Source organism: Uloborus diversus, chromosome 2 (genome assembly GCF_026930045.1).
Source record: "Uloborus diversus isolate 005 chromosome 2, Udiv.v.3.1, whole genome shotgun sequence".
Lineage (NCBI taxonomy): Eukaryota > Metazoa > Arthropoda > Arachnida > Araneae > Uloboridae > Uloborus > Uloborus diversus.
In genome coordinates, this window is record NC_072732.1 from 62,018,333 (window position 1) to 62,032,129 (window position 13,797).

Here is a 13,797-nt window from a genome sequence, read left to right on the forward strand (position 1 = left end):
ATGCAAGCCAAGGAAGAAGCTGTACCTGCTGCGAATCAAGGTAGAATTTGACAGTCCTGGCGACATATAGATGGGCATTATCCTTCTGGAATACAGCCCCTGGCAATCCTTGGAAGAAAGGAATAGCTAGAGGCTGTAAAACTTCATTTACGTATTGCGTACTGTTCAAATTACTCACAATTCGTAGCAATTGTGATCGTCCGTGATATGCTTTGGCACCCCAGACCATAACTTCGAGTGTTCGTCCACTTTGGCGTTCAATAATGCGCTCCAGAATGTGTCGTTCACCGGCATAGCGCCTGACACAAAGATTCGGCCATCATGGTGCCACAAATTGAAGCGGGATTCGTCAGAAAAGAAGACCTGCTGCCAATCAGCACGCCAGCTCCTATGCACATTGGCCCACTGTAGACGCAGGCGGCAATGGTTTTGCACGAGAGGAATCCTGTATAAAGGAATCCTTGTGTACAGCCCAGGCTGCAGCAGACGTCTCCGAATTGATGAAACACACAATGAAACACCTGTAGCTGTTGACCACTGTGCTGCCAATTGTTTAGAAGAAGCTGTGCGGTCCGTCAGCGCCATAAGCACCAGATGTCTGTCATCGCGAGCTGACCTCACATTTCGGGGTCCACTCCCGGATTTCCGAGCTGACCGACCCTCGTCCATCCACTGCTTCCAAACACGCACGATTGTGCTGCTGTTAAGCTGCACACGAGCGGCTACTGCATGATAAAAAAAAACCCACAAAAGCCGACGATTCTGCCCCGTTCAAACTCCGAAATTTGCTTAAATTTCGCTTTCTTTCGTCGAAGAGGCATAGTAAAGATTCAGTTTACATTTACTCTAGCATATAACCATCGATAATCATACACTCTTCACTACAGCCGTCTATTTATATTCAGCTTGATCCGCCATTCAGAAGGAGCTGCTCAGCATACACATGCGCTACCGGTCTGCAATTCTAATCATTTGTATATCATGCCCTACTTTACATTTCCTGCAATTTTCAATTCACTTACACGAGTCCTTTGTGGTATTGCAATTTTCCCAAACAGGAGTGCATAAAGCAATTAAAGTTTCTTTTGTAAGATATTTCTCAGTTGCGGAATGGTAAAATATGTTTTCCATTCCAAAAAACCGTTGATTTCATTTCAGCAGGACACAAAATTAAGTTATTAAATTTTACTATATAAAAAAATAACTTTGTTACGGTAGAAAATTTGCAAAATTGAACTAACGTGAAAGAGTGCACTAATTATCAATAGAAATATCATATCTCAAGCGTAGCATGGTCACAGGTGAAAATAACACAAAAAATAATTTTTAATCTGTACTTTAGGTTACATTGAAAAAAAAAAAGAAAAGAAACAGGCTACAATATTAAACACAAGAATAAAGAAATGTTTATTAAAACTACGTACCTTAAATAACAAACTTAACAAAAGTACTGTAATCATAAACCGTCTGCTTTTTACATAAAAAAAGGTGTAAGATGTCTTTTTTGACCGCAACAAACACCTGTCAACCACGACATCAACCCCAAAAGAAAGAGATGTGGTCTTTCAAATATTTTTTTCCAGCTACACTAACTTTATACATACATATAGTATTACTAATAAGTATATCGAAAAAAGTAATAAATAAATTGGTAGCTCAGCGGGGGGTACTGGATACTTTAATTATAAAAAAACATCACCTAAATGTTAGGGAGCTTCAAAATTATTCCACAGTACCAATGAGAACAGAAAAAAAAAAAAAAAAAACACAAACACACACAACACTTTTTTACATGGGGGAAAAATTAGACCAGTAATAATCCTTATCTAAAACCTCTGGACAATGGAAATGGAAGGTAAAATTAAGCAACTTGGGAGTCTCCAATCAAGTTAATAATAAAGCCAAATCAATATAGATGGTAGTTGATAGGAAGGAGGTACTTATGGGAATAATTTTCGAGACAGAAAGTGTGAAAAGGACCAAATAAGTTACATAAAACATTACTAATGGATACATGGAAAAATTGCAAATGAAAAACTGCAACTGTTAAAGAAAAGTGACGAATAAAGCAGAAAGTAAAAAGGTTTGAACTGAATATATTGTACTGCATTGAGAAAAAGGAAATTTGAGATTGATTAATGAGAAAAATTTGAAGATGAATGTATTTCCAAAAAAAAAAAAAAAAAAAGAAAGAAAAAGCGACTTTATCACAAGTGATCAATGCAAGGTTCCAAACTGCTCACCATTCAAAAGAACGATCGTTCATTTTTTAGGTGAACGAACGGATCCGTTCACTTTAAGGATTCGTTCTTTTTGACCCGTTCGTTCATGAACAACACATCCCTATTTTGAACCCAGGCTTTCAATTTAAAATAGCAATTTTCAGAAGAAATAAATTAAGTTTTTTTTTTTTTTTTTGAAGTATAAAAACAAAATCTGAAGAACTGTGAAAAGTTTAATAACAAAACATACCAGTCTGAGCACATGCCATCAGGTCTCGTTTGTTTAGAATAATAGGCATTGCATGTTTCTGAACAGGAGTTGGAATTTTATAGCTAGCCATCTCGATGTTAAATCTGACTAACTCTGTCAGGGGCATCTCCAGAAACTAAAAAAAAAAAATAAATAAAATCACAAGATTATGATCTCTGTAAAATACTAGTAAACTTGAGAACATTAAATGAAAGGAGGTTCCTCCCCCAAAAATATAACCTTTCCTCAATACTTGAGAAGTGTTAATTTAAGCTTTCCACCAGGAATATTAAATTTACTCAAATTTTAAAATGATATTTTAATGCATTTACATTTCCTATCTGTTGTGGACAATCTTCTCCAGTAGCTTCCACAGGAATATCTTCATATTTCTCAAAATTAATGCCAGTATGGCCCTGACCAAATAATTGCCTAGAAAAAAAAAGGAGTAAGTTTTTCAGTAAATAATTCTGTAAAAAAACAATGAAAAGAATTTATTGAACTAAAAATGAAATATACAACTCAGAGAATCGTGGCAAAAAACACACGCAAAAGTTGAGTATTCGCTAGCAAAAATTAAATTGTTTAAACTGTCCCAGAGTAATTTTTAATACAAGCTTCTTTTACTTTCTACTTTAAAGTGAAAATGAAAATAAATAGTAAAAAAAAATCTTGCGCAAGTTCTATAGAAAGTTTTTTTTTTTTTTTTTTTTAAATCTTTATGATTATTTATTAGCAATTTAATATGTAATATGCTGAGGATTTCTTTGAAATTTCTTGAAGTATGATAACATACATCACTATCAAAATTCAATTTGAAGGCATTAACTTCAACTTGAATGTTTTTAAGAATGAAAGAAAAAAGTTGTTCCTGAGCAAATACAAGGTTCTAGAAAAGAGTTGCACTTACAAATATTTAATTTCATTTAGATGTAGTCAATTCATTTTGTAACAAATAAATATTTTTCACATGTTGGGGAGAAAAAAAAATAACTCTCAGAAGCAACCTTTTGTTAGCATTCTAGATTCAAAAACAAGAAAATTCATAAAACTCATAACCTGGTGTGATTAAGTTACCTTTCAACACGTTCATCTCTAGGTAGAGGTCGAACCCAATCTTCCTCTTCATCATCATTCCTTTGCATCCCACTTCTCCTATCCCATCGATTACAGTCCCTACTATCAACTTTTGAATCTGGATCTCTCCATGTCCTACCACTGAAATAAGACATTTGAACAGTAAAACAATAGCACATACTTAAAAAAGAAAACATACTCAATTTAATATAGTTGGGGAAAATGTTTTTAATGATTAATTTTGCTATAAAGTTTTGTATAAAAACATACAGTTACACCATTTATGAGATGCAAAGATTGATGTCTAGTTTTTTTAGGTAGAAATAGATGCATCTATTAGTTGTTCAAGGTGCTTTTTTTACTTATAAATGTAAAGCCCACAGTTATCTTTAAAAAAGTTAATTTATCAACATTGTTAGTATATACAGTCAGACCTCGATATAAGGTCACTCTAGTCAAGTCCGGACTCATTGAATAGGGATTCTGTGTTATGGATTATTGGATATATGGTCAGGTCTCAAATACCACCATCGCTTATAAGGTCATTTTTGTCTGACTTTCTTTAAGTGATTTCAATGCCTCACTGATTCAGTTCCACGAATTTTCCCTAGTACATGATCTTTTATCGAAAAAAAACCATCTGTCCAACGAACCCCCAAAATCTAGGAAAAAGGCGTATAGAGACACAAGAATGCTGTAGAGAGAGGACGACTGAACCGAGTAGGAGGGATCATTCACACCCCTAAATCAGGTTAAAAGAGAGTTTTGCTTCCCCAGGCTGCTTACTGTTGGTTCCTATTCATGCTTTGTGGATCAAATTTGACAGCTTTTAGATAAGGGTCAAGATCAATAGAGATGGCTTTTATCAATGCATACAAATTTCAAAGGCAGGTCCTCATCAGAGCCATAGAAGAGGAAGGGCTAGGTCTTAGCGCCTCGAAAGTAGGAACGGAGGGGGAAAGTGCCAGTGACGTCACTAGGTACACTCGATCTGGGACATTTGTGTTGTGCGTGCGTGCGTAATTCCTCACTCTTTTCCCGTTTTTATGTTATTTCTTGAGGGTTAAGCTTCAAAAAGGAATGAAATACAAGGGTAAATGCTTTGAGTCCCATCGACAAGTTAATAAGCGATACGAAAAACAGTAAACCTGATTAAAATCTACAATACAAATTTTTAGTTTCTCTTGTGTAGTTTTGGATATTCTTTAGCCAATATTCCTGATTTAAAGGGGTAGAAAGCGGAAATTTCGCACAATAAAATTGAGCTTATAAAGAAATGAAAATAATTTACTGTGCTTGTCAAGTTTCCTCTCGTGTGTACATAATTTTGTCAGTTTAGGCTTTAAATAATATTAATAACATTGTTATTTCAATCTTGTCTCAAATAAAATGAAAGAGATAAGATTGATATAAGGAATAATTAAAACATATTTGAATTTCGCGATACCATTTGAATCTAAATACTGCCGATATGTTTTAGAGAAAATTATTTTTTACGAAGTAACTATAACTCTGAACAAGAATCTTAACAAACGTTGTTTTTGAAAACTGAAGTAGAACCTCATTAACCTGGACTAATATAGGATCCAGGTCATCTAGATTGTTTAAAACGACTTAAACAAAACAACCTTTAAATTCAATCAATGTACATAAGTAAAATACTTGAACACAGTAAAAGTTGTATTTTGAATTCAAGAGAATGAAATATAAAGCTGCATTAAAGAAAATTAAAAAAATAAAAATACAGCCTTACAAAAATACATTATTGCACTAACGCGTTCTTCATTTATACCGTATGTACATTTAAATGGTTTTCCCAGATTAATGGGTGTTTACTGAAATTATTAATCAACATTTTATTCACTTCAATTTATAAATAACGTATTGAGATTTAGCAACGTAAACCAAGTTTAAAGTTTCAATGATTATCGCCAAATTTATAAAGCTAACTTATTTGTAGACTGAAAAATTTCTTCATGTCTGAATTCTACAAAACATTACGTTATAGTAATTAATTGAAATCTTTCGGAATATTCTACAAAGTTTTCTTCTGTGATAAAGTCCATTTAAAAAAAAATGTCGGCGTACATTTTGTAATCAGAATGTTTTTCGTTCAAATATCGGATTCTTCCAAATGTTCTTACGTGAGAAAAAAGTTCAACAGCCTTTTTATATGGGTCAGGAAATTAGTCTTCCAATACAGAAGAACAATTACCGTACTACCCCGCATTATTCGGCATGCCGTAAAAAAGCGAGGTTGACCAGCACGCCGAGAAATTCGAATTGTCCGGCATGCCGGATAATTCGGGGTTTATTTCGCATTAAAACAAAAGTAAATTTTCCCGTTCCGGTCCAATCAAAAGTCAAACCATTGTAAGTAAAAAAATAAATAAATCGCGAAAGTAACCTTTTTTCAAAATAAATGTGCATTTCATATAACATGTGCGTGCTATTTATGATAGGACATAACTAATGGATTTGATTACATGCCAATAAAGTAATCAGTTCAGAAACAATCATCGTTACTGCGATTTATTCATATTTTTTTTACATAAAAATATTTTAGGTTCCTTTCATAGAGGTAAGTTTAATTTTTATTTATTGAAGAGCTATGGTAAATTATTTAGCACTGGTTTAGGGGCGGACTCTTACTGCTTAAATGTTTGCTTACATAGTTTCAATTTAATTTTTATAAAATTATTTGTTATCAAACAATATTTTTCTTGTTAAAATAACAAATGGCATTGTTAGTAAATATTTTCACAAAGTTAAACTGTTTGTTAATATCAATAAGATATGAAAAGAATTCATATTCATTTTTAAGCTGATCATATATTTTTTATATTATTATTATTATTTTCCTAACCTCGATTTTTCCGGCATGCCGGAAAGGACCAGGCAAGTGTTATTGAAAATCTGGTAACCCCCAAATTTTGCGGCATGCCGGATAATGTGGGGTAATACGGTAAATGGCCAAGCTTTTGTACAATCACAAAAACACTAATGTATCTGATTTGAAAGCTTTAAATGATCACAAAAAAAAAAAAAAAAAAAAAGAAAAAGAAAAGAAAAGAAAAGCTCCTACGAAAACAGATACACGATTGAAATAATCACGATACAGTGCTCATTTTACATGCGAATTATTAATTATTTTAAGCATGGGGATACAGTGTTCAAGAAATTGTTTAGTTAAATCTATTGAATAATATTTACAAAGAAATTTCATGCATTACATCTAGATATTGTAATTTTACGGTTGAAGGAAACTTATTACGGTCTCACAGTTCCGTTAATAAACTTATTAAATATCATTAACTTGCAATGTAACAGGGTTGAACCAAATCCTGCATTAAAAAATAACTTCGTACACCACATTTTATGAAATTTGCCTAGCTCTTTATCTTAACTTTTTAAAATTCTTCCTCCAATTATTTATTGAAGCAGCTTCAAATTTAGTATTCCATAAAAAAAAAGCATTTAAAAACAGAAAAGGAGGTTGTATTCTCAATTTTTTTGGTGTGTTTTGAGCTCTTTGAAAATTTTGAAGGAAAGCTTAAGTTTCCAGAACTTTTTCAGTACTAGGCCATCAGCACGTGAAGGCATTTTCAATACTTTCAAATATAATTACACACAAATATTTTCGATTCTAAAAAATGTGACCTACCTTTAATGTCTACTTTAGCATAACGTGGAGGAAAAATGACCTGCAACTGATCTAGCGCAGGAGCATATTTCTGAAGAAACCCTAGTCAAATGTTATGAGACATTTCCAAATTAAAATCAAACCTTGAAAATAATATTCATATCCTTATTCATAATAAGTAATTTTTAACCTTGTCTGGGATTGGCCTGGGCCCCTTCAACTGCTTCTTTAACAACCCTTGTACAGAGAACAAATTTTTAAATTGTATTTTAGCTAAGGCATACAGCAGTTCTTTGGGCACACACACACTGGATTGTCCCGCGTAAGGCCCCTAGTCCCGCGGAGTGTACCCGATGACGTCAAAAACGAGTTTTCTACTCTCGCTGTCCTTTCGGCGGTGGAAGGGAAAGATCAAAGGATTGAGCTAGCCCTTGTAACTTTTATGGCCCTGGGTCCTCATAGTGTCCATAACCACATGTCTATTCTCGACCAGCAACCCACAGGAAATTATCTCATTCTAACCGTTTTTTCACTTGTATTAATTTCCGAGTTGAAATTTTAACAAATAATTTTCTAATTTCCAACTAATCAGGGTTGGTAAAAAAACCCAAAAAGTTTTTTTTTGGCTTAAACCAGGTTTTTTTGGTTTCATGTAATTAACCGTTATTCAATAGTCACATTATACCTAATTTCTTGATTAATTAAAGAGATAAGAACAAAATCTTGTAACTAAATTAAATAAGTAAAATAGCTTTCTGCGGGGAAATATTGATTGAAATGTTTGACTTGATTAACATATTAGTATGCATGTATATATAGACCCTTTATGATACGAAATACTTCAAGAAGTGGTTGTGATGCAGGTTAAGATAAAATATAATGAAGATCCAAGAAAAAAACTTTATAAAACCAACATAATATGAATTATTATCGAATAAAGGTAAAAGTTATATTTTTAAGCATAATCTTTTCAAAAGAACAATTTTCATTTTTTTTTCTTTCTGATCTTACATAATGCTGATTTTTATATACACAATGTCGCAAATATTGAAGTAAAGCAAAATGTACAACAGTACATGATTGAACAGCCAAAAAATCAATTGCTGTTGTACTGACAAAGTTTTTTAAAAAAGTGCTGCTCTATATTCGACTCCGTTCTTATTTTGGAAAGCCTTGGAAAAGATATCGACTATCACTAAAACAAAGAACCAAATCAAAAATACAAAAATTGGTGTAACATGGCTTAAATCACAGCTTATTTACTGGCATACATGTTGCACCCAGCATTGAAGTTTAAAAAATATTAAATGTAAACTTTTTAGAACAAATAAATATGTAGCAAATTCTATTTCAAGAAATTTTTTTTGCCAAAAACGTTATATTCGTGATATATAAACTTTTTTTAAAAATTTGATTCAAAAAATATTTGTATTCACCTGCAGAACAAATCTTAATTTTTAGGTGCAAACAATTAAGTTAGACTGTTGATTACCTTACAAGTCAAAGTTAAAATTCCAAGAAAGTGAAAATAAATGGGCAAAAATGTCACACCCCTGCAACAGGAGTGAGCAATATAATGAATTGCATCTACAATAAAAGATTCAATCCTTAGTTCATCTTAACTAATCATGCAAATTAAGCATAATGATAGAAGTTGACTGAAATCTTGCTTTATGGCACATATATGAAATAAAAAATATATTAATATTTTTTTTCGATTAAAGCTTATAATACATTTTGAAGAAGCAACTTTGCAATTTTAGTATTTATCTCTGCAACTTAGCTAGGAACTTAGCATAAATGGAATTTTACATTTTTCAATATGTGTGGGAAAAATCAATGTAAACCTGTAAAATGGATTTAAAAAAAAAACATTTAAAAAAAAAACAATTGGTTTAAACCAAACAACCCTGCAACTAATTGCATTTATTTTAATTGATTCAATGAAAACATTACTTCATCATGTGATATAGTATTGAAAACATATTTTAGAATGTTTTTTTTTTTTTTGATAAAAGTTTATGAACCGGTTATAAGATCACATTCTCGAAGTCCGAGGGGTGACCTTATATCAAGGTCCGACTGTATACACAAAATCCAAATTTTTTTTCAACGAGTACTCAACTTTTCTAGGATAAAATGAGATTTTCAAGGACTACTTCGGACTATTTGGTAGTATATACTTTTTTTTTTACAATAATAAAATAATTCATGCTGATTCAGTTCTCAATCACATATAAGTTTCAGCATTAGGAAAAAGATCTTAGACAACACTATGAAAGCTTCAAAATCATCAATCTTAAATAGAGATGAGTAAGGGTTCAATTAACTACTATTGACCTAAAATAAATAACAATACTATCAGTAATTTAAAAAATTTTTGAAAGCAACTTCGAAATTTATTTTGCTGTGGCACTATCAGGAAATATTAAATATTCAGGGGTGGAAAATGAAAAATCAATCTTTGTATCCGCAAAAATGCCTATTTTGTATCAGAATGGTCAGTTTAGTATCAGGTGAACTCCCGATTCTGTTATAGAATCTTTAATTTGCACAAGGTCTTCACACAAATTGAAGCAAATACAAAACATTTGTTGCAAAAAAAAAAAAAATAATAATAATAATTTAAAAAATCTAATATGGCAGCAGATTTGTCGCTTCAAAGAGATCAATATTGCTCAGAAAAAAAGATTTGAGAAAAATACTGAACTTCTGCTGTAGTTTTATCCCACTAGCTGGCAAAATGAGCGAAGACTTAATGCAACTGTTTCTTCAGATTGCATTTGCTGAACAAAATTATTTCTTGCATTAATTACTCAAGTTCATTGAAATGAAAGAGCGGGGGAAAAAAACATTTTAATGCTTCATTAAGCTGTCTTCTTATTTTTCTATTTTACAATTTTTTTCCATTCAAAAACACATGTGGGTGATTTAATAACAAAGACTACTTGTTACTCGTAATACATTTATAAAATGTTCCCCATAGCATTAAAAATATCGTTGAAAACGAGAATTACACTCATTTAAGTACACTTAACAGAAACTGTCACGCACCCATCATTTTTTCGAGCTTGATATGAATTGGGGCGAAACTGATCTTGTCCAACTTTTTTATTTCTGTTGAAGTTTCCAAAATTCCTGTTTTTGTCATTTCCTATGAAAAATAAAAACCAATGTTAAAAGACTCGCCATCTTCGAAAGAAACATTAACACATCTCAAAATTAACATAAATAATAAATGTTTTTTTTTTGTTATTTCTTGCACCATGTATTCCTTTTTTTTTTTTTGAGGAATTCACCCTTACTCTTTCTGTTCAACTCCACTTTCATTGTTTAACATTATTGTAAGTGAAACAACAATTAAAAAGACTATTCAAATACTTTTGTTATTTTTTCCTTGTTTTTAACTCTATTAGGCACAGCTTATTTTCTATGCCTTCCTCCATTTTCAATTTCTTTTAATGTTTCATACTTTTTATTAATGTCAAGTTCCATTAACTTTCTTTTTAAAGCCTTTTTATGTAAAACTTATAGCACAAAAAGCAACAAGCTCGACTCTCCCAGTTCATAAAGGCAAAATTAAAAATGTCCTATATCTTAATCCCTTGCACCAGAAACATGTAACTTTATTCATTACTCATTAGCAGGCCCAGATCTGCGTACCTGCAGTGCAAGGGGCCTGCATCCTTAAAGGGGCTAACGGCCCTGGAAATTGATGAAAAAACAGAAAAAAAAAAAAAAAAAACTAGCACTAAGGCTTATTTGCTTTTCAAATAGACACTGCTGGTCACTAGGGAGGGACCCTACATATTTTGTTGCAGGGGGGCCCAAAATGTATAGATCCAGGCCTGCTCTTTTCAGCAGAATTCCTGTGCTGCTACAACATATTGTAACCAAAGGAAAAGACAACTTTTCTACTGACACCCATTTTCTTTGAACAGAGTACAAAAAGCTATCTCAAATAGAACAACAAATGAAAAACAAGTTTGGAGAATAAAGAGCAGCATAAGCTTTATGCTGCTGTTTAGTTAGTAAAATGCTAGTGTGTCATCAAAGCATTAAAAACATTCTTTGAAAGCTATCAAAAAAAAAAAAAAAAATATTATTAAATAAATAATAAGTAATAACAAAATATTCTGAAGAAAGTTTTAAAAAATAAACCAAGTGGTCAACTTACAAAGGGTTTTTTTACAATACTCCAGACCAAATTTGGCGTACATTAGTGGTCAAGATAGAGAGATTTTCCTTCATTATATGAGATAGGGCTAATTCCGTTCCTGACAAACGTGGTCAACATAGACAGGTGGTCAACTTACAAGGGTGGTCAACTTTACAGGTTTTACTGTACTTTAACCGAAACCTAATTCTATATGGCATGGTACAGGTACTGTACCATGCCATATAGAATTAGGTTTCATGTAGACTGATTGGGGTTATGATAAAGCAGCAAGTTATGACTAGGAGTCAAGTAGATGCAAGGTGGCAGAGACAGGGGTGATTGTGACTCCATGAAAAAATACCTGAACTTTTTTCCAAGAAGAAAAAGTGTTTTGATAGGCATACATATACACATTACGTGTATGCACACATTATTTATATACATAATTATTTGTTGGGGCTAAAACTCGAAGTTTTAATTGGACTTAATATGTCCATGTGTATGAAGAGAATTAAATTCTTTAAATTTTTCTCATTTCTAAAAATTTTTCAAAGAATGTTTTATTTTCCTCCATTGTATCTGAATCCTTAACCAGTTATTACATTCATTTTCTAAAAGTGCATAAATATTTCAGAATTAAATAAGTTTGGGGCAAAAGGGGCAGAATGTATTATGATCACTGCGCAATAGGGCTAGGCGATATCCGAATTTTAATGCCACGATATATCGCTCTGCAAATATCGATATTTTCGATATATATAAGTCGTTAAATTCAACATTTAATGGGGGGGGGGGACTGTAAAGCCTATTACATAAGCATCTACAACAGAGAAAAGCCATAGCCCATCTTGGTGAATAAATATTTTAGCAATTTAATCTAATAATATAGTTATAGCAAGGATTTTCATGTGTTTGTGTCGGGAGGGGAGGAGAGTCATGAAGCAGATTATACCACAGAAACTTTTGGAGAAATTAATTTAGAAGAATTTAAGTCTTTTTATTAGTTGGTGGCAATTCTTGAGGGAAAAGGGGGCTTGGTAAAATTGAGGGGTGCCATCGCAGTCGGGGGGAATGGGCAACCCTAGTTACATCATCTGCATATTAAGATATGCAACAGAGAAACGATATTAGACATCTTGAAAAGAAAATATTAAGGGGGAAAATATCAAGTAACGCTCCTTTCTCTTCTTATCTAGCCTTTACTTTATTCCATCTCTCACCCCAGCTGTTCTTCAATAATTACCATAGAGATTGCAAAACATGACGTAGCTTACGCTTTATACCAAACGAAACGTCTTCAATTTGGACTTTCAGCGTTTCATTAAACATCGACCTAAATTTTACAAAAGTGGGTTTTTCTGAAAATATAGGATGGTTCCGGTATTTTCGAAGATGAAGATACCGGAAATCAAGATGTAAATACCGGAAATCCGGTAAAATACCGGAACACAATCACCCCTGCAGAGATTTGCCAACCTTACAACACAGAAAAGCAAAATAAACAAAATCAAAAGCAAGAGAAATTTCACCTTGGAACAAGATTGCCAAATACAAAATTAATGATTTTGATGTAATAATGTTCAATTAATAATTTGTTTGCATAATGCTCTTAGACAAGAATCATAGAAAAATTAATACACAAGGTATAACACTTCTATTTTTAAGGGGGGAAACGTTGTTAAAGATAATTTGAAAACTAAAAATAAAAAAATGATCTGCGTCGTTTAGTTTTAAAGATAATTCAATACAGTATTTAAAATGTCTTTCTTCAGTTTAGTTGCTGGACTACATTTAAAGTTTCTCTTTAATCAATTTAACAATTGCAAAAACATAAGAAACATTAGATTTCATACATGGACAAGAAAAACAAATAAACAAAGGAAAATTTGTTTTAAATAGCAACCAACAGAAACCCTTTTGAAAAGGAAAATTGACATAAAGTAACTGACTAATAATTTTCAAAAACATATTAACCAAATTTTCAGTGTCGATAAACATCTGATTTCCTTGTTTTATATTAAAATGAAAACTAAGAGAATATAAAACTTTTACATCACTCAAAATTTTTTTCAACAAACAAAATCAATTATGACTCACAAATTACTAATATTAGAAACAGCTATGATAGATTGATAAATTACCTACATTTCATCTTAATTAAACCTTTTCACCAGTTTTAAAAACAATTTGAATATTGCAAAATTTTTTGCTTTACATCTAAAAATGGCCTGTTGGCACTAGTGATGTGGATCGGGTAAATACCCAGCGGGGAGGTAAATATTTTTTGGGCATTTACCCAAGGCCTGGGTAAATACCCAAAAACTGGGTATTTTACAAAAAAACTGCAAAAAGTGAATGGGATTTTTTTTAAAAATCTAAATATGAAATAATTGGTGAAACTGATACATATGTATTGCACAGTTTATAATATTTTTTATTGAAAGAC

The 13,797-nt window shown here is 32.1% G+C and overlaps 1 protein-coding gene across 2 annotated transcripts in view; it reads right to left on the reverse strand.

Annotated features, from left to right (window-relative positions):
- Window positions 1-13,797, reverse strand: part of LOC129235189 (ATP-dependent RNA helicase DDX3Y-like) — a 73,402-nt gene that overhangs the window by 37,747 nt on the left and 21,858 nt on the right. For both annotated transcript variants that reach the window (XM_054868884.1, XM_054868883.1), the window contains exons 5-8: window positions 10,247-10,346; window positions 3,550-3,690; window positions 2,805-2,904; window positions 2,473-2,608 (exon numbers count right to left, since the gene is read on the reverse strand). In XM_054868884.1, coding sequence (XP_054724859.1) covers window positions 2,473-2,608; window positions 2,805-2,904; window positions 3,550-3,690; window positions 10,247-10,346 — 477 coding nt within the window. The remainder of the gene's footprint in view (window positions 1-2,472; window positions 2,609-2,804; window positions 2,905-3,549; window positions 3,691-10,246; window positions 10,347-13,797) is intronic.